Source organism: Nerophis lumbriciformis, linkage group LG24, assembly GCF_033978685.3.
Source record: "Nerophis lumbriciformis linkage group LG24, RoL_Nlum_v2.1, whole genome shotgun sequence".
In the NCBI taxonomy this organism is placed as follows: domain Eukaryota; kingdom Metazoa; phylum Chordata; class Actinopteri; order Syngnathiformes; family Syngnathidae; genus Nerophis; species Nerophis lumbriciformis.
This window is the reverse complement of record NC_084571.2, coordinates 19,512,917-19,538,914: the sequence shown is the minus strand read 5'-3', so window position 1 is coordinate 19,538,914 and position 25,998 is coordinate 19,512,917. Positions and strand designations below refer to the sequence as shown.

The 25,998-nt window shown below is 39.8% G+C and overlaps 1 protein-coding gene across 5 annotated transcripts in view; it reads left to right on the top strand.

Annotated features, from left to right (window-relative positions):
* Nucleotides 1–23,140, top strand: part of kansl3 (KAT8 regulatory NSL complex subunit 3) — a 50,726-nt gene extending 27,586 nt beyond the window's left edge. The window contains exons 14-22 of one of the 5 annotated variants that reach the window (XM_061981773.2): nt 556–709; nt 926–1,003; nt 8,300–8,470; nt 8,546–8,633; nt 10,475–10,587; nt 10,865–10,977; nt 18,686–18,887; nt 19,272–19,374; nt 22,076–23,140. In XM_061981773.2, the coding sequence (XP_061837757.1) occupies nt 556–709; nt 926–1,003; nt 8,300–8,470; nt 8,546–8,633; nt 10,475–10,587; nt 10,865–10,977; nt 18,686–18,887; nt 19,272–19,374; nt 22,076–22,100 (1,047 nt within the window). In that variant the 3' untranslated portion in view covers nt 22,101–23,140. Of the gene's footprint in view, nt 1–555; nt 710–925; nt 1,004–8,299; nt 8,471–8,545; nt 8,634–10,474; nt 10,588–10,864; nt 10,978–18,685; nt 18,888–19,271; nt 19,375–22,075 lie in introns of those variants that run through there. The other 4 variants (XR_009817511.2, XM_061981774.2, XM_061981776.1 and 1 more) reach the window with 4 other exon arrangements.
* Nucleotides 23,141–25,998: the final 2,858 nt, after the last annotated feature.

Here is a 25,998-nt window from a genome sequence, read left to right as displayed (position 1 = left end):
GTATGATCGTGTAACTACTTGGTATCGGATCGATACCTAAATGTGGTATCAGCCAAAACTAATGTAAAGTATCAAACAAGAGAATAATAAGTGATTATTACATTTCAACAGAAGTGTAGATAGAACATGTTTAAACAGAAAATAAGCAGATATTAACAGTAAATGAACAAGTAGATTAATAAACAATTTTTACAGTTTGTCCCTCATAATGTAGACAAAATAATAGGTAGATAAATGACACAATATGTTACTGCATACGTCTGCAGACTAATTAGGAGTCTTTGTTTGTTTACTTACTACTAAAAGACAAGTTGTATGTTCACTATTTTATTTAAGGACTAAATTTCAATAGTAAACATATGTTTAATGTACCCTAAGATTTTTTGTTAAAGTAAAGCCAAAAATGCAATTTTACGTGGTCTCCTTTATTTAGAAAAGTATCGAAATACATTTAGGTATCGGTACCAAAATATTGGTATCGGAACAACCCTAGTGTCGAAACAATCTCATAGCCAAAGCCCATTGAGATGCCACAATCTTTACTTTGTTCCCTAGGATCTGTCCAGTGTGTGCAGCAGTCCCACATCAAGTCCTAAACCCAAGACCGGTCTCTCCCCAGCTCAGAAGTCCAGTCTGATTACGGCCACCCAGCTTCTGAAGACCCACATGCAGCGCTCGGGCACAATGCTCTCACACAAGCAGGCCCAAGGTAACACAAGACATTCACTATAAAGCCATTTGCATATAAATGTTAGCTGCGTGGTACAACAGCATGATGTATGAAAACTGGAGAAGAAGGGATTTGTAGATTAGGAGAACATGACGTTACGACATCTTATGAGGCAAGATGGAACGTGACTGAAATATTCTTGTCTCTCCTCTTTCCTTTCTTGCCTGTCTTCCTCTTTTTTCCAATTCATTCCAGCTCAGTTTGCTGCTTTTATGAAACAAAACATGCTTGTGAGGAAAAACCTTGCTCCTGGTACTCCTCCTTGTATTTTTGGTAAGTGTGCTATCCCCTTCTTCCTCTGTCCTCTCTCCTTTCCCTCCTCTCCTTGGCTGCCCTATAGGCCCCAACTGTTTCCATAGTGACAACAACAAATCATGTGTAGTCCTCTTTAAAGGAATAAATGCCTTCTTAGTAGGCTGTGAATCTTTGGGCACCTCACAATTTAATCTGATTCTGATTCCTGCGGTGAGGATTCCATTCGGAAAGTATTCTCGATTTAAATCGATTCTCGCAATGTATTATTTGGTATTATAATTACAATGAAACTGTGGATTAGGAGTGTCAAAAAAAAATCGATTTTCAAGTAATAGCAATTCTTATTTGCAGTGTTTATAAAACGACAATACATAATAATGCTGTTATTTTTACTAGTAACATGTAATCTAATGAATTACTTTTAGTTCCGTTACAATGCCATTAGCAATAGCTTGATGTAACGGAGCACGGTGCTTTTGATGTGGTTTTATGTCAGCAACAAGCAGCACCGCACTAAAAATATATCAAATAAGAAGAAGCAACATCACACTTACACAGCAGACAACAACATACGCACACAATGAGGATATTGAACAACAAGTCAATGATTGAAGTGACAAACTTGTCATTTGAGGAAGACATGACAGCCAACAAAGCACATTCTATCCCTTTATTAAGCAGAGGTAACACAATCCAGTGAAAAGATTCAAAAGAGCTTGCGTCAGAGCTGACAAAGTGCACTGCTAAAGCTAACAAACACACCTCTGTTGAAACCCTTGATGATGTCACACATCACTCGGCAACAGGCCCCGCCTTTTAAAAGCACACACGCACACTGCTCTCATTTGAAATGTCTCTTAACTGCATATGCACAATATTTGAAGCTTTTTCTTAAGAGACATATTATTACCTTCCCTAGTAATTAATTACATTTATTAAAGAGTAATTCAATTAGTTTTTTGGTGAAGTAACTATTATTCATTATTTCTTTTTAAGTAATTTTCAGAACACTGCTTATTTGTACAAAACAAAAACATTTAATTAATTAATTTTAAAAAATGTGTCCTGTCCTGTCCAGCCACTCAAGCAAATCATATTGTTGATTTCAGGGGTCCCCAAACTTTTTGACTCAAGGGCCGCATTGGGTTAAAAAAAAGTTGTTTTTTTAATTAAAAATAGTTTGGGGACCACTGATGTAGATGATCATATCTGCTGTACAGATTCACTTAAGAAAAGAGACATGTACTTCTCTTGCCTATTAAGGCAAGAGAAGTACATGTCTCTTTTCTTTTAACTTAAAAATGATATCTAAACCATTCAGTAGAATGTATGGATATCATTTTTAAGTTAAATGTTAAAGTTAAAGTGCCAATAATTGTCACACACACACTAGGTGTGGCGAAATTATTCTCTGCATTTGACCCATCACCCTTGACAGTGACGTGCAGTCACTAGAGGCAGGTGAGGCGGGGCCTCACCTGCCATCATGGAAAGAAAAAAAAAGTAAAAAGTAAAATTTTTTTTTAATTGTTATATGTATCCAGTGATTATACTATAAAGTTATTTTCCATTTAACTTCACCAGTTTTAGATTATTTTTATTCAAAATCGCTGCATTTTCACATTTGCCATTCAAATACTGAGAAGAGACGGTGCGGTGAACAGCAGCCAGTTGAGGCACGTCACTCAGTTGTGCCTCAACATGGATTGCGGACTTGGCTAACTGCTGGCCTGCTGTGCAGTGAGACCGTATTGCTATATGAATTATATTATACATTTCCATAGTTTAGTTAGCTGAGGTATATAATGTACAGTGTATTTTGTCAACAACTGTATGTGTGTAACGTATTTCTTGTGCTGAGCGATCATAAAACAGCTGCAAAAGACGCACTGGCTGAGGCTCCAGTAATCCCGCCTCCTGCACCCCCGCCGTAAAATTGTTATATCAACTAAAGCCCACACTTAAACTTTCCACGTGCAAGATTGAATCTATTTAAAAAAGTTATTTCATAAGAAGCCAAAAAGTGCAAAAACAATAATGCTCGTGTTGGAGGAGTTGTGAATGACTGCAGGGCCACAACATTAGGTACACCTGCAGACTGCAGGTGTATCTAATTCACAACTCCTCCAACACGAACATTATTGTTTTTGCACTTTTTGGCTTCTTATTAAATAACTTTTGTAACCTATTTTCATGGGCTTTCCTCTTTGTGATGTTAAGTTCCTGTTATGCGCTGTTATACAGTATATGCCTTGAGCTCTTATTTTGAAGGTGCTAGAGCGGAAGTGATGACACGTTGGAGTGGAGCGGAAGTTTTTGAAAGAAGGAAAATAAAGTGGTCCTTGTGTAAACTGGAGCCTCCGTGTTTGTTATTTTGTAGTTTCATACAGTATAGGCGACATTTATAAACCCTCGGTTACACTTTTTTAAAGATATTCAATCTTGCACGTGGAAAGTTTAAGTGAGGGCTTTAGTTGCGGCGCATGTACTTAATTTATAAGTAAAGGTAAGACCATAATAACGTTTTTTTTAATTAAATGTGCTTTTTTGTGTGCTACAGTTTGTATGTGTAAATTTAAAGTTAAGTTAAAGTACCAATGATTGTCACACACACACACTATGTGTAATGAAATTTGTCGTCTGCATTTGACCCATCCCCTTCTTCACCCCCTGGGAGGTGAGGGGAGCAGTGGGCAGCAGCGGTGCCACGCCCGGGAATCATTTTTGGTGATTTAACCCCCAATTCCAACCCTTGATGCTGAGTGCCAAGCAGGGAAGAATGCTGGTATGAGCTTTTAAACATAACCCGTTAACTGCTGCCAATCAAATGGTGAATAAGATACTCTTTAGGGTTCATATGTTTGTAAATCTGACTGTGATGAAGTCAGTGCCTCACCAGCCATTAACCTCACCGCACGTCACTGACCCTTGATCACCCTCTGGGAGGTGAGGTGAGCAGCAGCGGTGCCCACGCCCGGGACTAATTTTGGTGATTTAACCCCCAATTCCAACCCTTGATGCTGAGTGCCAAGCAGGGAGGTAATGGGTCCCATTTTTATAGTCTTTGGTATGACTCGGCCGGTGTTTGAACTCACAACCTACCGATCTCAGGGCGGACACTCTAACCACTAGGCCTATGAGTAGGTATATATAGGATATCATTTTTTTAAAACTAAACCATTTTTATTTTAAGTAATATAGAAATGTATTAGATAAGGGTGTAACGGTACGTGTATTTGTATTGAACCGTTTCGGTACGGGGGTTTCAGTTCGGTTCGGAGGTGTACCGAACGAGTTTCCACACGGACATATTAAGTAGCGTACCGCACGTTGTGTAAACAATGCACACCGTGGCACAACACACGGCATGCTAGCAGCGACCGGGCTACGACAACATGTAAAAGCCAGAGCTGGAAGACCCTCTTGCATCGTTAAGATCTCCCGTTTGGGAACACTTAGGCTTCGCGGTGCGATACAACAATGGAGGACGGAGGTTTGCCGACATTGTTCAGTAGCGGTAGGGTATGCTTCTGTCAACACGTCAAACATGCTAACCCATTTGAAGCGTCACCACCCCCAAGTGAACATCGCTTCAACAAAGAGAAAGACGAGCGTCGTGCAAACACCGCATTCAAGCTAAAGCAATAACAAATGGCGTTGGTGTTTTTGTAGCAGCAGACTTAAGACCATATTGCATTAAAAACTAGATTTTGACCCACTTCTTTGGTGGAAGAACGATGAGCCCATATATCGTCTTACTGCCAAGTTAGCCGGGGACTACCTGGAGACATTGTAACTGCAAGCAGGTCTGCTCTTTCTGCAGACAATGTGGATAAACTGATTTTTCTGGCAAAAAACATGAAGATTGAGTGAAAGTCACCAGGGTTAAAGGCTGGGGTGGAAAAGAAAAATTAATCTGAGGCTGAGTTGACTTGAAACTGTTTAATGTTGCACTTTTTATATGTAGAAGAAAAATGTTGTCATTTTATTTAATCTGAGCAACAACTTGAGGCAGTTTAATGTTGATTAACGTGGACCCCGACTTAAACAAGTTGAAAAACTTATTTGGGTGTTACCATTTAGTGGTCAATTGTACGGAATATGTACTGTACTGTGCAATCTACTAATAAAAGTCTCAATCAATCAATCAATCATCAAAAAAAGCACTTTATATGTAGAAAGGTTTTGTTAAGAAACCATTCTGAGCCTTATCTTATTTAGTTTTTATTTTATGTATGTTGACCACATTAACCCTGGCAATCGACCCTGTGTGTATATGTATGTTATTATTATCCTTATCATTCATGATTGCCTGCTGTTGCACTGATCAGCCCAGTGGTGGCTCACATCCATCACACACAGAGCTATTTCTATTTTTGGGCAGAATTATTATAGTGTTCCCAATGTTAAAAGGATAAAGCCATTATTTACAAATTTGGTAAATATATAACCAAAAAAATTATATTTTGTTTTCTTACTGTACCTCTAAATCGAGGTACGTACCGAACCGAAATTTGTGTGTACCGTTACACCCTTAGTATTAGAGCTGTTTATCTATTTTATGAAGTCTAGCTCATCATAGAACTGGCACCCAACCAATGTTGCCTCTAATTGTTCATTTGTGCGAGAAAATGCAAAAACTGCCTGAGCATTCAGTGGAGCACACTTGAACAACAGCAGACGTGCACACTGGCTATACCAGCATCACACAAAGACTTTGTTGTGGCCTGGTTTGTACGGCAGAAAATGACCAGTTTTGCTAGATAGAAGTTTCCAACTAATGTTTTTGGTGTGGGTACTTAGGGCCGACAATAGACGGTTTTGCTCAACAAAGTGATCGATGGAATTCCTGTCCTCCTTAAAGTGTCTCGACAGACGTTAAAATAATTGATTTATTTGTTGTGGCCGCTTGTCGTCACCTGTCAATCACAGAGTTTCTCGTGTGAAATATGCCCGGCTTGGCAACTGGAGAACAGTTTGGATTTGGGCTTACATGGTAAACAAGTCAAATGAATGATTTATCCAGATGTCCAAATGTGTCCAAGTAGAAACATAGTGGGTTTCCTGGACGTGGTCTACATCGCTAAAATAAACATCTAAAGAAGAGAATCCCTCTGCCATCTTCCACTAGTTTTTTTATTATGTAAATCGCCCTCTTCTCTTTTACTGCTCTAAAAAGGCTAAAAAAAACACTTTGAAAGCACACATAGTAGCACTGAGCAAAGTAGCTAACGGCAGCACTACTGTGCTGATGTCCACAATAGATGTGCTGCCTGGCACACATCAGGTGGATGAAACAAGGTTTGTACAACAACGCGTATTTTTATTCACTGTGGTTTGTAAATCGATAAGTACGGAATATGAGTGGTTTGTAAATGGAGGTTTTGTTGTAATATGTTTAATGAAGTGTCAAAGTCTCCATCAGGGGTGGACACACTTTTTCTGTAGGTCAGCTACCGTATTTTTCGGACTATAAGTCGAGGTTTTTTTCATAGTTTGACCGTGGGTGCGACGTATACTCCGGAGCGACTTATGTGTGAAATGATTAACATATTACCGTAAAATATCAAATAATATTATTTATCTCATTTGCGTGAGCGATGAAGAAAATGTCCGCAATCGTCACACACACGTCAGCAATCGTCACTCACACGCCAACCAATAAGAATTCGGCGGGGGCGGGTCATGGCAGAAGTGCATTGTGGGTTTTGGAATGCTAACTGCTATACACTACTGCCGGAGCTATTAAAATAGATCACAGCAACATTGGCGGTAATTTATAAAAACTGAGAAGGACTGAACTAAAATGGCACCGAAAAGGAAATCATATACTGCAGATTACAAGCTGGGCGTAGTGAAATATGCACCAGAAAACGGCGATCGAGCAGCAGAAAGAATGGACGCTAGCGGCGCATACCAGGAGCGACACCGAGGAGGAAGATTTCATCGGATTTAGCGATCGGGAGTGACAGATTGTTTGGTAAACGTATAGCATGTTCTATATGTTATAGTTATTTGAATGACTCTTACCATAATATGTTACGTTAACATACCAGGCTCGTTCTCAGTTGGTTATTTATGCCTCATATGGCGTACACTTATTCAGCCTGTTGTTCACTATTCTTTATTTATTTTAAATTGCCATTTTAATGTCTATTCTTGGTGTTGGGTTTTATCAAATACATTTCCCCCAAATATGCGACTTATGCTCCAGTGCGACGTATATATATGTTTTTTTCTTCTTTATTATGCATTTTCGGCCGGTGCGACGTATACTCCGGAGCGACTTATAGTCCGAAAAATACGGTACTTTTCATTGTACCAAGTGGAGGGGATCATTCATATATATCATTTATATTGATTTATTTATGAAAGAGAGGTTAACAAGTTAAAGGAGTTTAATGATAATACAAGCATGTTTAACATTCTTTTCTTTCATGAAGACAAGAATATAAGTTGGTATGATTGTGATGACTTGCATTGATTGGAATCAGACAGTAGTGATGATAATGTCCACATTTTCAAATTGGGGAGAAAAAAAGTCCTCCTTTCTGTCCAATACCACATGAAAGTGTCCAGCTTCCATACTCTTTTTTTTAATTTTTTTATACACTTTACAATACATACATTGGCGGCAAACTCCGTAGCTTGCTAGCTTTCTGAGACTCTTATTTTGTTAGCGCAGGCAGGATGAACTAGGGCTTTTATTGTGAAGACAGTTACTGTGCGGTTGGTCTTTAGAGTTTTGCGTGAGTGTTGAAATAAAAAGTGTTTCTTGCCTTCCTGCCTGTCATTTTTTCTTAATAATGATCTGGCAGCAGCCAGCGTCATCTCACAAGACCCTCGGGTGCTGTGAATGTCAATCAAGTGACAAAAGTGACGTCTTGGTGAAGATTGATGATCGCACATTTTTAGGTCATTTTTTTTATGCCTGGCTGGCGATGGACGGACACACCCTCCACCATCAACCGCTAGCTCGCCATCCACGTAATGGGCACCCCTGGTCAATGAATAAATACCTTGAATACATTTCTATGAATCAAGAGCTCTTCTTTAATAAATTACAAATTATATGTGCAACCTCATTCACGAGTAAACACTTTCTCAAGCTTCCCAGTCTGTGCAGTAGCTTTATTTCAAAATTAAATAAATTCTTTTTGTGTTGTATTGTGTTCTATATTTACTGTTTTCTTTTGGGTCTGTTTTTACTCGTACACGTTCTGTTGATTGATTTTGGAAGACTGAAATTGCTATTTCATTGTCTCTTTCACGATGTATTGTCACTTGTGTAACCATCCCTGTCCTGGTCCGTAGTAACCAGCGATCAGGTGGAGGCGCTGGACAGAGACGAGCTGAGGCCTCGTGGCAAGAGGAGGCAAACGGCGAGTCCCACGCAGAGCAAAGCGTCCAAGCGGGCCAAGATCAAGGTCACCATTGTTTCCCAAAGCGAGTCAGCAGGGGGCAGCAGCCCAGCTGCACATGAAGGTGTGGAATTGGTTAGCTTGTGTTATGAGCAATTTTACCCAAGCTCTGATTAAATGGGATGTTCTCATGTTGCAGTTGGTGTCTCTGGAAAGCCTCTTGCATTAACAGTGGGACAAACTGTGGCCGGAGCCAAGGAGCTCTCTGGACTTCTCACAGGCCAACGGTAAGCACATGACCTCAATGACCAGCATAGGACTAAACCCCTAACCACACCCACGCTAGGGCTGGGCGATATGACGGAAAACTGGATCAAGATATTTTATATTGATCGATAAACATAATTATTGATTCTATTACCTCCCTGCTTGGCACTCAGCATCATGGGTTGGGATTGGGGGTTAAATCACCAAAATTATTCCCGGGCGCGGCCACCGCTGCTGCTCACTGCTCCCCTCACCTCCCAGGGGGTGATCAAGGGTGATGGGTCAAATGCAGAGAATAATCTCGCCACACCTAGTGTGTGTGTGTGACAATCATTGGCACTTTAACTTTAATGACCTATGGAAATAAGGACCAGAAGAAAATATATAAAATGTAAACATTTTTATTTCAAATGTAACCTTCCTCTGATTATCATGCACTCAGCTATCAAGACAGAAAGGAAAGTAAATGTCAACGCGAGCATGGAAAACAACATTCTCAAATCACTTCAAAGACTTAACAAATACCTCTTAAAATGAAGGTAGGAGATGCCTAATAAAGTGTAACAAAATAGTGTGAAAATGTAAACATAGAAATCAATCCCTTTATTGTCATTGTCATTGTCATAATAACACTTAAGTCATACATGTCAACGAGATTTTGTTTGAGCTTTGATTGATTGATTGAAAAACCTGAGAGGAACTATTGTCTGCAGGTTTAGTGCCACAAAGTTACAGCTGTGCTCTAAAGTGTGAGTGAGGCTAAGACAGTGTGGTATTGCCCGTCTTGTTGGGGACGTGCGCTTTGCATCATTTGGTCTGACTATGCTCCTTTTTTTTTTTTAAATCAAAAAAATTGCCAAATTGTGGAGGTGACTTTTCCTGTTTTGTCCACAATTTCTTCATTTTCACTTTCTCTTCTCCATGCAGAGAACCAACCGCCAGACAACGAGCTCGGGCAACCAAACATGATAGATGATACTGTTATCTGATTGGCTGTTATCGTCTCTCACTCCCACTAATCAGTGATCACTTCCTGCGTTGCTAGGTTACGAGAGAGCGAGTGCCTTTGATCATGCAACCAATCTTGCTCTGCAACTTCCGCTTTCTTACCCCAAAGAAGAATAAAACATTATTGAATGCATTTTTTAAGTGATATCGATTACGTGTCTATTGCGATGTATATTGATATCGTTTTATCGCCCAGCCCTAACCCATGCCCCACTCCCACTTAGTCAGACAGTAGTGTGTCTAGTGCAGGGGTGTCCAAAGTGCAGGCGGGGGGCAATTTTCAAAATAAAAACATCCCGGATTAGAACATTACATAAAAAGAAGTTGAAAATGCAAGGTTGGGAGAAATTGCGTGTGAATGTTGAAATGTGTAAGACGAATTTAAATGCTAAAATTTAGAATGCGTCAAGTACTAAGTCATATGACTATAACGCATGTTTAATTTGCTAAAAAAAAAAAAGTTAGCATGTGGCAAGTACCAAAATATATGACTCTGAGGTGTTCGGCTGCAAAATAAGCTAACCAGTTAGCATGCTAATGTTAGTACCGTATGCTCACAGTTAGCATGTGTCATGTACCAAGTCATGACTTTGTGATGTTTGGCTGTAAAATTGGTGAAAAAAGTTACCCTGCTACTGTTAGCATTTTAGCATGCTAATCTATATATTCTATCAAAGTGCCCCCCCCATCCTTCAAATTTTATTTTAACGGCCCTCGCTAGAAAAAGTTTGGACACCCCTGGTCTTAGTGCTGAGGGACAGTTGCGCAGAGTTTTTGGAGCCGAGGGTGCGGACCACCGAGCACTTTCTGAGGTGGCTCTTGAGCAGACTGGTGGTTATGTGTGTCACTGCAGGTCTGGTAGTCTCTCAGAGGTGTCTGGTGCCCTGTCCCCAGGCTCCAGCTCCTTCAGCACGGTGTCAGGGTCGTCCACACCCGTCCAGGCGCACGCTTCGGCTACTGCCCAAGGTACCCCCGCCCTGCCTTGCCCCCACCCCCGCCCTGCACGCTTGATTGTACTCTCAACTGTGCCGCTTTAGCCTCCGCCACACACATGCCTCACCACCACCGCAGGGAGAAATTGTCATTGTATTTCAGCAAATATCATTGAGCACCTCTTGCTGTGTGCCACTTGTCCTGAACTTTAGCCCTTTTGGACGTGTGTTTGATGGAGTCACAGCCACGTTTTTTTTTAATAGAATAATTTGATCTCCCATTGTTTGGCTGCATTTGTGTGTGTGTGCAGCACCTTCCGCAAGCAGTCTACCGGTACTCCAAGGCCTAAGTTTCAGTCTTCAGGAGATCGTCACCAAAGCACCTAGCTTGTCCGCAGCAGAAGCCAACCCAGGAAGCACGCAGGTATGACAGGAAATGAGCCGACTAGCTTGAAAAGCGTTTACTCTTGGTTTGTGTTTAGATGACTAAAACCTTAATGCTAATACTGTTAGCTGTGGCTATCACTTAATTTTAATTTTAATTGGTACTTTTAAAACGATGCCCTGATCAGTATCTTTTAAAAATGTAAACAGTATGAAATAGAATCCTCGACAAATTGTCATAATTTTCGCAGCAATACGGAACACAGAGACCTACTGGTGCCAGCTCGCTAGCTTAAAGGCTAACATGAAAACAAGAGACATTAACGTCTTTCCTCATTAAGAAACAACATACCGCAATATTAACTTATATAAACGCATTTCTGTCCAAACATTTTCCGCCAAGGGCCACATACTGAAAAGTCAAAGTATGAGGGGGCCATTTTATATTTTTATTTTGGTAAAAAAGAAATAATACAAGCAAACACATACTGCAGGTTTAAAAACAAAAAATTGTCTCCAGTTTGTTTTGTATGTTACAAAGCATATTATCACATTTTATTTTGTTACATCTTTACAGTTTTTTTCTATTTTCTTTTTCTGGGTCAACAAAACTGGAGCTGCGGACCGTAAATGGCCCCCAGGCCGCACTTTGGACACCCCTAATCCAAGTTATTCAAATGTGCACATTGAGCCTACAAGCCTACAAGCTGTGCTCTCTTGGAACGGAGTGATCGTTCTACACTCAGACGAATACGAGACAAAGGCGTTCAAGGACCGCCAGAAATAATAGATTTCATGTGTTAGGCACAATAAAATGTATTTGTTAGGTACTTTTCATTTAAATAACTCTTAAAAGTGCAACAGTCCAAAACAATATTCACTTTTGACGTGACTGTGTGTGTGTGTGTGTGTGTGTGTTGTATATATATATATATATATATATATATATATATATATATATATATATACACACACACACACACACACACACACACACACACACACACACACACACACACACACACAGTCACGTCAAAAGTGAATATTGTTTTGGACTGTTGCACTTTTAAGAGTTATTTTATATATATATATATATATATATATATATATATATATACATACACACACACACACACACACACACACACACACACACACACACACACACACAGTCACGTCAAAAGTTTACATACACTTGTAAAGAACATAATTTCATGGCTGTCTTGAGTTTCCAATAATTTCTACAACTCTTTTTTTTTTGTGATAGAGTGATTGGAGCACATACTTGGTGACAATTTGGTTCTTTTATGAATTATGGGTCTACTGAAAATGTGAGCAAATCTGCTGGGTCAAAAGTATACATACAGCAATGTTAATATTTGCTTACATGTCCCTTGGCAAGTTTCACTGCAATAAGGCGCTTTTGGGAGCCATCCACAAGCTTCTGGAAAGCTTCTGCTTGATTTTTTGACCACTCCTCTTGACAAAATTGGTGCAGTTCAGCTAAATGTGTTGGTTTTCTCACATGGACTTGTTTCTTCAGCATTGTCCACACGTTTAAGTCAGGACTTTGGGAAGACCATTCTAAAACCTTCATTCTAGCCTGATTTAGCCATTCCTTTACCACTTTTGACGTGGATTACCTCCAAATTCTTCAGGACAACCTAAAATCATCAGCCCAGAGGTTGGGTCTTGGGCGCAGTTGGGTGTTCCAACAGGACAATGACCCCAAACACACGTCAAAAGTGGTAAAGGAATGGCTAAATCAGGCTAGAATGAAGGTTTTAGAAAGGCCTTCCCAAAGTCCTGACGTGTGGACAATGCTGAAGAAACAAGTCCATGTCAGAAAACCAACAATTTTAGCTAAACTGCACCAATTTTGTCAAGAAGAGTGGTCAAAAATTCAAGCAGAAGCTTGTGGTTGGCTACCAAAAGCGCCTTATTTCAGTGAAACTTGCTAAGAGACATGTAAGCAAATATTATCATTGCTGTATGTATACTTTTGACCCAGCAGATTTGCTCACATTTTCAGTAGACACATAATTCATAAAAGAACCAAATTGTCATCAAGTATGTGCTCCAATCACTCTATCACAAAAAAAAGAGTTGTAGAAATTATTGGAAACTCAAGACAGCCATGAAATTATGTTCTTTACAAGTGTATGTAAACTTTTGACGTGACTGTGTGTGTGTGTGTGTGTGTGTGTGTGTGTGTGTGTTTATGTATGTATATATATATATATATATATATATATATATATATATATATATATATATATATATATATATATATATATATAATGTATATATATATGTATATATAATGTATATATATATGTATGTATGTATGTATGTATGTATGTATGTGTGGGAAAAAAATCACAAGACTACTTCATCTCTACAGGCCTGTTTCATGAGGGGTTCCCTCAATCATCAGGAGATTTTTAGAACATTTTAAGAAAATCTCCTAATGATTGAGGGGACCCCCTCACGAAACAGGCCTGTAGAGATGAAGTAGTCTTGTGATTTTTTTCCATACATACATATATTGCGCTCTACTACGGTATCGAGCACTATTTTTTGGATAACCTTATTAAGACATATATATATATATATATATATATATATATATATATATATATATATATATATATATATATATATATATATATATATATATATATATAAAATAACTCTTAAAAGTGCAACAGTCCAAAACAATATTCACTTTTGACGTGACTGTGTGTGTGTGTGTGTATATATATATATATATATATATATATATAATAATAATAATAACTGGGATTTATATAGCGCTTTTCTAAGTACCCAAAGTCGCTTTACATGTAGAAGCCATCATTCACACCTGGTGGTGGTAAGCTACTTTCATAGCCACAGCTGCCCTGGGGTAGACTGACGGAAGCGTGGCTGCAATTTGCGACCACCACCTATCATTCATCATTCAATTCACCGGTGTGAGTGGCACCGGGGGCAAAGGGTGAAGTGTCCCGCCCAAGGACACAACAGCAGCGATTTTTTTTTTTGGATGGTAAGAGGCGGGGAGCGAACCTGCAACCCTCAGGTTTCTGGCACGGTTGCTCTACCCACTACGCCATGCCGCCCCATGTGTGTTACACATATATATATATAACACACACACACACACACACACACACACACACACACACACACACACACACACACACACACACACACACACACACACACACACACACACACACACACACACACACACACAGTCACGTCAAAAGTGAATATTGTTTTGGACTGTTGCACTTTTAAGAGTTATTTAAATGAAAAGTACCTAACAAATACATTGCAGAGACAAACTAAATTTTTATCCTTTCCAGTATTTTATTGAAAAAAACAGCATACTGGCGCCATGTTCTTTCAACTTGCCAAATAAAACAAGGAAAATGTTACAAAAATGCACAATTTTGACACCCCTGCTATAGATAATAAAAAATTAAATCTAATAAATCTATCGATAAAAAGCAGAGCCTGACGGCGCATGCGCGTTTATCACAACTCTCTCGCTCTCTCTGTCTCTCCCCCTCCCTCACGAATGCTGCTGCACGCACAATTTGTTGTGTTTTTAACCTTCTTAACCCTGAACGTACATTGAAAATACACGCAACCCTAACTCAAAATGCCAGACATTTGAGACATTTAAGAAACACCGCCCGGCAGCCCCGCAAAAGAGGACATGTCCGGTGAAAAGAGGACGTATGGTCAGGACCTAGCCCGGTCGCTGTTAGCATGCCAGCAGCGATCGGTTTCACCGGACATGTCCTCTTTTGCTAGCATGCTAGCAGCTAACGGGCTAGGATAGACTGACCATACGTCCTCTTTTCACCGGACATGTCCTCTTTTGCGGAGCTGTCAGGAGTTTCATAAATGCCTCAAATGTCCGGCATTTTCAGTATTGTTTACACAACGTGCAGTACGCTACTTAATATGTCCGTGTGAAAACTCGTTCGGTACACCTCCGCACCGAAACGAAACCCCCGTACCAAAACGGTTCGATACAAATACACGTACCGTTACACCCCTATTATTTTGATTATTGTTTCTCAGCTGTTTGTAAATGTCGCAGTTTATAAATAAAGGTTAAAAAATAAAAATAAACGTAGCCTCAGCGCATGCGCATAGCATAGATCCAACGAATCGATGACTAAATTAATCGCCAACTATTTTTATAATCGATTTAATCGATTAGTTGTTGCAGCCCTAATGTGTGTGTGTGTGTATGTATGTATGTATGTATATATATATATATATATATATATATATATATATATATATATATATATATATATATATATATATATATTTATATTAGGGGTGTGGGAAAAAATCAATTCGAATCGATCAGGTCAATGCATACGCTTACATAATAATGACAGCTGCATCTCTGGGGGTGTGAAATTTTGCAAAAAGTCCTTGTTGGGTTTGCAGTTTTACCATCAACGCATCTTGCGCGCTTCATCAGACAGATTCCGGTATTTTTCCTCGTGCTTCGTCGTGTAGTGGCGATTTAAATTATATTCTTTATACACAGCAAGCTGTGTACCACAAATTAAGCACACGGCTTTACCTTTAATTTCTGTAAAGAAATACTTGGCAGTCCATGTCTTGTTGAAAACACGCCATTCGTCATCAACTTTTCTCTTTTTAGCGTCTCGGGGGTAACCGGGCATCACTTGTCGCTGTGCACCTTCACTCACAGGTTACACACGGACATACGCCCATAAATAACACTTTTCAAAATAAAAGCAGCACAGTTGTATTGTACGCACAACTTAAATGTTTTTTAAAATGTATTTTGTAATTTGTGATTGCCGCTGTTCACATTCACTCACAATCGCGCACGAGCATACGTCCACACGGATGTAATACAAATAACGCTTTTCAAAACAAAAGCAGAACCGTTGTATTGCACACTCGACATAGATACTTTTTAAAATGTATTTTGTAATTTATGATTGGTCTCACGCGGGCCGGACAGGGACGCCGAATGCCCAAGTCTGATCTAGTGTCTACTTGAAAGCCTCCATCCATCCATTTTTACCGCTTGTCCCTTTTGGGGTCGCGGGGGGTGCTGGAGCCTATCTCAGCTGCATTCGGGCAAACAAGTAAATCATCATAGCAGTGTTTGTTGAAGGCTAAGGTTACAAGGAACATTTAAAACATTGATGACAAATTCATAAAATCACAACAGTCACAGCGTTGAAAAAAAGTGTACAGCAAAACTTAGAAAATGAATAGGCTGAGCTGTTAAAAATATGTAAAGCGGAACCTGTGTCAGGAATGTTTGAATATGTATGTGTGTGTCCCATCATGTATACAGTGGTGTGTGTCCCATCATGTATACAGTAGTGTGTGTGTCCCATCATGTATACAGTAGTGTGTGTGTGTGTGTGTGTGTGTGTGTGTGTGTGTGTGTGTGTGTATATATGTGTCCCATCATGTATACAGTAGTGTGTGTCAAATCATAACTCCATCATGTATACAGTAGTGTGTGTGTGTGTGTGTGTGTGTGTGTGTGTGAAATCATAACTCCATCATGTATACAGTAGTGTGTGTGTGTGTGTCAAATCATAACTCCATCATGTTACAGTAGTGTGTGTGTGAAATCATAACTCCATCATGTATACAGTAGTGTGTGTGTGTGTGTGTCAAATCATAACTCCATCATGTATACAGTAGTGTGTGTGTGTCAAATCATAACTCCATCATGTATACAATAGTGTGTGTGTCCCATCATGTATACAGTAGTGTGTGTCAAATCATAACTCCATCATGTATACAGTAGTGTGTGTGTCAAATCATAACTCCATCATGTATACAGTAGTGTGTCAAATCATAACTCCTTCATGTATACAGTAGTGTGTGTCAAATCATAATTCCATCATGTATACTGTAGTGTGTGTGTCAAATCATGTATACTGTAGTGTGTCAAATCATAACTCCATCATGTATACAGTAGTGTGTTAAATCATAACTCCTTCATGTATACAGTAGTGTGTGTGTCAAATCATAACTCCATCATGTATACAGTAGTGTGTGTGTCAAATCATAACTCCATCATGTATACAGTAGTGTGTTAAATCATAACTCCATCATGTATACAGTAGTGTGTGTGTCAAATCATAACTCCATCATGTATACAGTAGTGTGTCAAATCATAACTCCTTCATGTATACAGTAGTGTGTGTCAAATCATAATTCATCATGTATACTGTAGTGTGTGTGTCAAATCATGTATACTGTAGTGTGTCAAATCATAACTCCATCATGTATACAGTAGTGTGTTAAATCATAACTCCTTCATGTTTACAGTAGTGTGTGTGTCAAATCATAACTCCATCATGTATACAGTAGTGTGTGTGTCAAATCATAACTCCATCATGTATACAGTAGTGTGTCAAATCATAACTCCTTCATGTATACAGTAGTGTGTGTGTCAAATCATAACTCCATCATGTATACTGTAGTGTGTGTGTCAAATCATAACTCCATCATGTATACTGTAGTGAGTGTGTCAAATCACAACTACATCATGTTTACAGTAGTGTGTGTGTCAAATCATAACTACATCATGTATACAGTAGTGTGTGTGTCCCATCATGTATACAGTAGTGTGTCAAATCATAATTCCTTCATGTATACAGTAGTGTGTGTGTCAAATCATAACTCATCATGTATACTGTAGTGTGTGTGTGTCAAATCATAACTCCATCATGTATACAATAGTGTGTGTGTCCCATTATGTATACAGTAGTGTGTCAAATCATAACTCCTTCATGTATACAGTAGTGTGTGTGTGTCAAATCATAACTCCATCATGTATACAGTAGTGTGTGTGTGTCAAATCATAACTCCATCATGTATACAGTAGTGTGTGTGTCCCATCATGTATACAGTAGTGTGTGTCAAATCATAACTCCTTCATGTATACAGTAGTGTGTCAAATCATAACTCCATCATGTATACAGTAGTGTGTGTGTCAAATCATAACTCCATCATGTATACAGTAGTGTGTCAAATCATAACTCCATCATGTATACAGTAGTGTGTGTGTCAAATCATAACTCCATGATGTATACAGTAGTGTGTCAAATCATAACTCCTTCATGTATACAGTAGTGTGTCAAATCATAACTCCTTCATGTATACAGTAGTGTGTGTGTCAAATCATAACTCCATCATGTATACTGTAGTATGTGTGTCCCATCATGTATGCAGTAGTGTGTTAAATCATAACTCCATCATGTATACAGTAGTGTGTGTCAAATCATAACTACGTCATGTTTACAGTAGTGTCTGTGTGTCAAATCATGTATACAGTAGTGTGCCAAATCATAATTCCTTCATGTATACAGTAGTGTGTGTGTCAAATCATAACTCCATCATGTTTACAGTAGTGTGTGTGTCAAATCTTAACTACATCATGTATACAGTAGTGTGTGTCAAATCATAACTACATCATGTTTACAGTAGTGTGTGTGTCAAATCATAACTCCATCATGTATACAGTAGTGTGTGTGTCAAATCATAACTACATCATGTATACAGTAGTGTGTGTGTGTCAAATCATAACTACATCTTGTATACAGTAGTGTGTGTGTCAAATCATGTATACGTTAGTGTGTGTCAAATCATAACTACATCATGTATAGAGTAGTGTACCAAAATGATGTATTGTGTCTGCTTTCCTCCCAAAGACCTTGTGTGGCAACAAGGCCCAGGGTCAGGTCTTGAGCTCCGCCTCTACCAGCAGCAGCACTCTCCTCCGCGCGGTGCCTGTGGTCACCACGGGGGGCGTGGCCAAAACCAACGCCATCCACCAGCTGCTAACAAACGGCGGACTGGCCAAGCTGGCCAGCAGTTTGCCAAGCTTGGCCCACATCAGCAACCAGAGCGCTGGTACGTCTGCAACTGCCAGAGCACGACGGCCGCGCTGAACGCCGCCACTTTGTGTCCGTCTGATGTGTGTGTGTGTGTGTGTGTGAGAGTGCGTGTGTCTGGGGACACTTTCCTTATTATCACTTCCCATCTTATGTATGATTGAGAATATTGCTGCCTCATTTTTGTTGTCTGTTTTTTTTTTTTTATTGTCTCATCATTCCATAATATTTTGTAAAGCCTCCATTGTCATCTGCATGTAAACGCTGCCCTGTATCGCTGATGTTCCAATAAAAAGTGGAATCCGACTTCTGTCTTGTTTTCCTCCCATCACTGACGAAACATTTGTGTAGAGAAGCCATTGTGTGTTTTTAGCACTAAGCATTTGTGTTTGTGTGTTGTTAGGGCAGAAAGGCCCCACTTCCATAACTGTGATGCTTCGAGGAGCACAGCCCAGCAGAGCCACGGCCCTCAGCCAAGCTGGTGAAGTCACAAGCACGAGCAGAAGGTGCGTCCCGCTTGTTGGCTGACAACTAGTGCACTAATCGCCAGTTGTCCACCGAAGTGTCAATCTCTAGCTGGCAACAAGAATGCTAATCGTTAGCTGTCAACTAGAATGCTAATCGTTAGCTGTCAACTAAAGTATTTATCGCTAGCTGACAACAAGCTCGCTGATTGCTTGCTGGCAATTTACACTCCAATTGTTAGCTGACAACTAGTGTGCTAATCAGGAGCTGACAACTAATCACTATCTGAAACTGGCACGTTAATCCCAACGAGTGTGCTCATCACTAGCTGGCATCTAGTGCTCCAATCACTAGCTGACTACTAGTGCACTAATCGTTAGCTGAGAACTAGCACGCCAATCGCTAGCTGACAACTATGAAGTTAATTGCTAGCTGGCATGTAGAGCGTAACTCGTTAGCTGACAAGTAGCGTGCTGAACGCTGGCTGTGAACTAGCAGGTAACTCACTAGGTGCAAGAAACGCACCAATCGCTAGCTGAAAACTAGTGCACCAACCGTGAACTGGCAACTAAAGTGCCATCTGCTAGATGAAAGCAAGCACTCTAATCCCCAGCTGACAACTAATGTGGTAATCACTGGCTGGCAGCTAGTGCTCCAATCACTAGCTGACAACTAGTGCACTAATCACCAGTTGTCCACGAGAGCGTTAACCCGCTAGCTGACAACTAAGAGAGCTCTATTTGCTAGCTAACCACTAGAGCGTCAATCTCTAGCTAGCAACCAGAATGCTAATCGTTGGCTGTCACCTAAAGTGTCAATCACTAGCTGACAACTAGCCTGCTGATTGCTTGCTGGCAACTTACATGTCAAATGTTAGCTGACAACTTGTGTGCTAATAGCTGGCTGACAACTAATCACTATCTGAAACTGGCACGTTAATCCCAACGAGTGTGCTATTGACTAGCTGACATCTATTCGTTAATCGCTAGCTAGATACTAGCTTGCCAGCGGTAACTAAATTGCTAATCGCCAGCTGACTACTGGCGCGCTAATTGCTAGCTGACAACTAGAGCGCTAATTGCTCGTTGACAACTAGAGTGCTAATTGCTAGCTATCGTAAATGCTAAAAATGATAACAATATAATTTCTTCATGGTTACATGACAGTGTGTTGGATCAATATTCATGTTTATTTGAAGACTCATTCATGGAAAAGTTGCAGGGGTAGAACATAAAAACATCCAAAAAAAATCAAGCGAAAATGTCACCACCTTTGCGGCCCCCCTGGGGTGGAGCGACGTACCCCTGTTGAAGACCTCTGAGTGAAATATTCTCATGTCAAAATCATACTGCAATACAACATGCCATGCTAGCTGCTAGCTGTATGAGAAAATGTGTTTAGAACTCCCAGAAGAGCCGATAATGTGCTCATCATGTGTGGTCAAAAGTGTACATACACTTGTAAAGAACATAATGTCATGGCTGTATAGATTTTCCAATTATTTCCACAACCCTTATTTGTTTGTGATAGAGTGATTGGAGCACATACTTGTTGGTCACAAAAAACATTCATGAAGTTTGCTTCGTATATTAATTTATTTTGGGTCTACTGAAAATGTGAGCAAATCTGCTGGGTCAAAAGTATACATACAGCAATGTTAATATTTGCTTACATGTCCCTTGGCAAGTTTCACTGCAATAAGGCGCTTTTGGTAACCATCCACAAGCTTCTGCTTGAATTTTTGACCACTTCTCTTGACAAAATTGGTGCAGTTCAGCTAAATGTGTTGGTTTTCTGACATGGACTTGTTTCTTCAGCATTGTCCACACGTTTAAGTCACGACTTTGGGAAGGCCATTCTAAAACCTTAATTCTAGCCTGATTTAGCCATTCCTTGACCACTTTTGACGTGTGTTTGGGGTCATTGTCCTGTTGGAACACCCAACTGCGCCCAAGACCCAACCTACGGGCTGATGATTTTAGCTTGTCCTGAAGAATTTGGAGGTAATCCTCTTTTTTCATTGTCCCATTTAAAGCACCAGTTCCATTGGCAGCAAAACAGGCCCAGAGCATAATACTACCACCACCATGCTTGACGGTAGGTGTGGTGTTCCTGGGATTAAAGGCCTCACCTTTTCTCCTCCAAACATATTCAATCCACTGTATTTGCATAGCACATTTAAACAACAAAAATGTTTCGAAAGTGCTGCACAATAATATTAAAAACAATATTCAAATATTATCCTTAGCTGCACCAATGACTGAATATAAACAAAAAATAAATAAATATAAAAACAATATAAAAATAAATATGATTAAAAAACAATTAAAACAATACATACAAATCTAAATTTAAAAACACAGTGGACCACACAACTCACATAGTGTTAAAAGCCAGAGAATAAAAGTGGGGCTTAATTGGTGGGTATTGTGGCCAAACAGCTCAATTTTTGTTTCATCTGACCACAGAACTTTCCTCCAGAAGGTCCTATCTTTGTCCATGTCCGATGAAACAAAAAATGTAGCTACTTTTGACCAAGCAGATTTGGTCACATTTTCAGTAGACCCATAATAAATTAATAAAAGAAGCAAACTTCATGAATGTTTTTTGTGACGAACAAGTATGTGCTCCAATCACTCTATCACAAAAAAATAAGAGTTGTAGAAATGATTGGAAACTCAAGACAGCCATGACATTATGTTCTTTACAAGAGCTCATCTAAATTGGACTTTTGTGTTGCAGCGACGTGTCAGCTGAGAGCCTGTGAACAACACAACGTGACGGGATCTGCTGCTGATAACACAGTTGTGGGATCACCAGAGTGGACATTTGTGGTTTGACATCTTCATCTAGATTACACATAAACATGTCATGATATATTGATGTTCTGTGAGTATCTCACTGCCAATAACCATACTTGTGTCTTGGGTTTTCTCTAATGCTCCATGTCCTAATACAGCCCACACTTCCAGTCTAGAATAGTAGATGAGATGATTGTCTTCTCTATTCATGCAAGGACACTTTCAAAGTATCACATTATAATCTTGTAGTCCAAATGTAATACATACTCATACTGGCCCTTTTTTAAGATCTGATGTTGATATCAGTCTGATATCAGCATTGGATGATATCGGTTTGTGTGTAAAATGTCCGATAAAAGCAGTCCTGCAGCGTGTTTACTTGTTTAGACAGCTAATGTCCTACAATTAACACACCCTTTCTTCTAAGTCGTTTTAAAAAACTGATCATGCTGGGCTATAGGCTACTAGGAGCAAGCAGCTACACAACAGCTAAGCACATGATAGCACACAAGCTAGCCAAACGCAACCAGTGTCCTTCATTGAACCTGTGTGAAGTTGGCGCCCCCACATGGTCAAAATCTCCCCAAACTTGTGCTGCTAAAGATTTTGGGCTAACTAGGATAGTTTGAATGTTATTAAGGTTTTATGTAGCTGATCGTTCATCTTAATTCCTTAATAACATAAAAACTACTCAATCAATCAATGTTTATTTATATAGCCCTAAATCACAAGTGTCTCAAAGGGCTGCACAAGCCACAACGACATCCTCGGTACAAAGCCCACATAAGGGCAAGGAAAAACTCACCCCAGTGGGACGTCGATGTGAATGACTATGAGAAACCTTGGAGAGGACCGCATATGTGGGTAACCCCCCCCCTCTAGGGGAGACCGAAAGCAATGGATGTCGAGTGGGTCTGACATAATATTGTGAGAGTCCAGTCCATAGTGGATCCAACATAATAGTAAGAGTCCAGTCCATAGTGGGGCCAGCAGGACACCATCCCGAGCGGAGACGGGTCAGCAGCGCAGAGATGTTCCCAGCCAATGCACAGGCGAGCGGTCCACCCCGGGTCCCGACTCTGGACAGCCAGCACTTCATCCATGGCCACCGGACCTGTGCCCCCCCCCCCCCTCCACAAGGAAAAGGGGAGCAGAGGAGAGAAGAAAAGAAACGGCAGATCAACTGGTCTAACAGGGGGGCTATTTAAAGGCTAGAGTATACAAATGAGTTTTAAGATGGGACTTAAATGCTTCTACTGAGGTAGCATCTCTAATTGTTACCGGGAGGGCATTCCATAGTACTGGAGCCCGAATAGAAAACGCTCTATAGCCCGCAGACTTTTTTTGGGCTCTGGGAATCACTAATAAGCCGGAGTTCTTTGAACGCAGATTTCTTGCCGGGACATATGGTACAATGCAATCGACAAGATAGGACGGAGCTAGACTGTGTAGTATTTTATACGAAAGTAGTAAAACCTTAAAGTCACATCTTAAGTGCACAGGAAGCCAGTGCAGGTGAGCCAGTATAGGCGTAATATGATCAAACTTTCTTGTTCTTGTCAAAAGTCTAGCAGCCGCATTTTGTACCAACTGTAATCTTTTAATGCTAGACATAGGGAGACCCGAAAATAATACGTTACAGTAGTCGAGACGAGACGTAACGAACGCATGAATAATGATCTCAGCGTCGCTAGTGGATAAAATAGAACGAATTTTAGCGATATTACAGAGATGAAAGAAGGCCGTTTTAGTAACACTCTTAATGTGTGATTCAAACGAGAGAGTTGGGTCGAAAATAATACCCAGATTCTTTACTGATTCGCCTTGTGTAATTGTTTGGTTGTCAAATGTTAAGGTGATATTTTTAAATAAATGTCGGTGTTTAGCAGGACCGATAATCAGCATTTCCGTTTTCTTGCCGTTGAGTTGCAAGAAGTTAGCGGACATCCATTGTTTAATTTCATTAAGACACGCCTCCAGTTGACTACAATCCGGCGTGTTGGTCAGCTTTAGGGGCATGTAGAGTTGGGTGTCATCAGCATAACAATGAAAGCTAACACTGTATTTGCGTATGATGTCGCCTAGCGGCAGCATGTAAATACTAAAGAATGCAGGGCCAAGAACCGAACCCTGAGGAACTCCGCACGTTACCTTAACATAGTCCGAGGTCACATTATTATGGGAGACGCACTGCATCCTGTCAGTAAGATAAGAGTTAAACCACGACAAAGCTAAGTCTGACATACCAATACGTGTTTTGATACGCTCTAATAAAATATTATGATCGACGGTATCGAAAGCAGCGCTAAGATCAAGAAGCAGCAACATAGATGACGCATCAGAATCCATCGTTAGCAGTAGATCATTAGTCATTTTTGCGAGGGCTGTCTCCGTAGAGTGATTTGCCCTGAAACCGGATTGAAAAAGTTCACAGAGATTGTTAGACACTAAGTGTTCATTTAGCTGCTGTGCGACAATTTTTTCGAGGATTTTCGAAATAAAGGGAAGGTGGGACACCGGTCGGTAGTTTACCATGAGGTCAGGATCAAGGTTAGGTCTTTTGAGCAGAGGATGAATAACCGCTTTCTTGAATGCTTGGGGAACAGTGCCAGAGGAAAGTGATAAGTTTATAATATTTAGCACTGATGGACCTAATAATACAAAAAGCTCCTTGATAAGTTTCCCAGGAAGTGGGTCAAGTAAACATGTTGTTTGTTTTATCCCACTTACACGCCGTAATAGTTCCTCTAATGTTATTATTATTATTATTACTAGACCAAAACTTTGTGCAGTACAAACAACTGGGGGAACACGATTGGAAGGCTGTCAACAAATAATACTGTTACACGTTAATAACTTGATTGCTAGAATAGTAAGAGCAAAATAATGGCTGCACAAACAATTGGGACTGATGTTGGACAATTTGGACATAGTTGGGGGACTATTCATTAATAATAACATGTTAATTACATTATAATAACATAAAACTTGAACAAAAACTATAATTGTTAGACCAAAAATGTTTACAGCGCAAACAATTGGGACTGGTTTGGGGTGATTTGACACAGTTGGGGACTATTCATGAATAATAACATGTTAATTACGTCTTAATAAATAAAAACAACAACTAATAATTAGACCTAAAATGTTTGCAGCACAAACAATTGGGATTGGTTTAGGGAGATGTGACAGAGTTGGGGACTATTCATGAATAGTAACACATTAATTACATGGTAATAACATAAAAACTATAATAGTTAGACCAAAATGTTTGCAGCACTAACAATTGGGACTGGTTTAAGGAGATTTGGGTAAGGCGCGGGGCCAACGTCACACAGGAGATCCTAAAGTATCCAGTAACAAATGTGTCCACATCATTCAACTGACTGTGTCAAAACTCATGAGCTTTAATTGAATGCATTATTGTGGCCAAAAAAAACAAATGCCACTCCACTTGAACTTAAAGACAGCGCAAGTCCATTGCAGACAGTCAATAATAAATATGTGTTTTTCATACCTACCACTGTTCTCTGTTTGACTCATGTGACTATAGTAGTATCGTTCCTGTTGATATCACATGGGATTAGTATTGTTATCAGCCAATATCAGGTGTGGTATCTGAAGTGAAAACAAGGTGAACTCACATTGATGTTTGCATTAATATCAGTAATGTGCGTATCACACTGTGAAAAGCTGCCTTCAACATATTCCACTGGTGGGCCAAGCATGAGGACTTTGGGGGAGCTGCAGCAGCTTGAGAAAAATAAAGAAAAGCAATTTTTTTTTTAAATCTTGCTGATCATCCCCAACAGAAAGGTACACACCCTTCCCTTTTCTGTGCATTCTAAATAGTAATAGACTGCT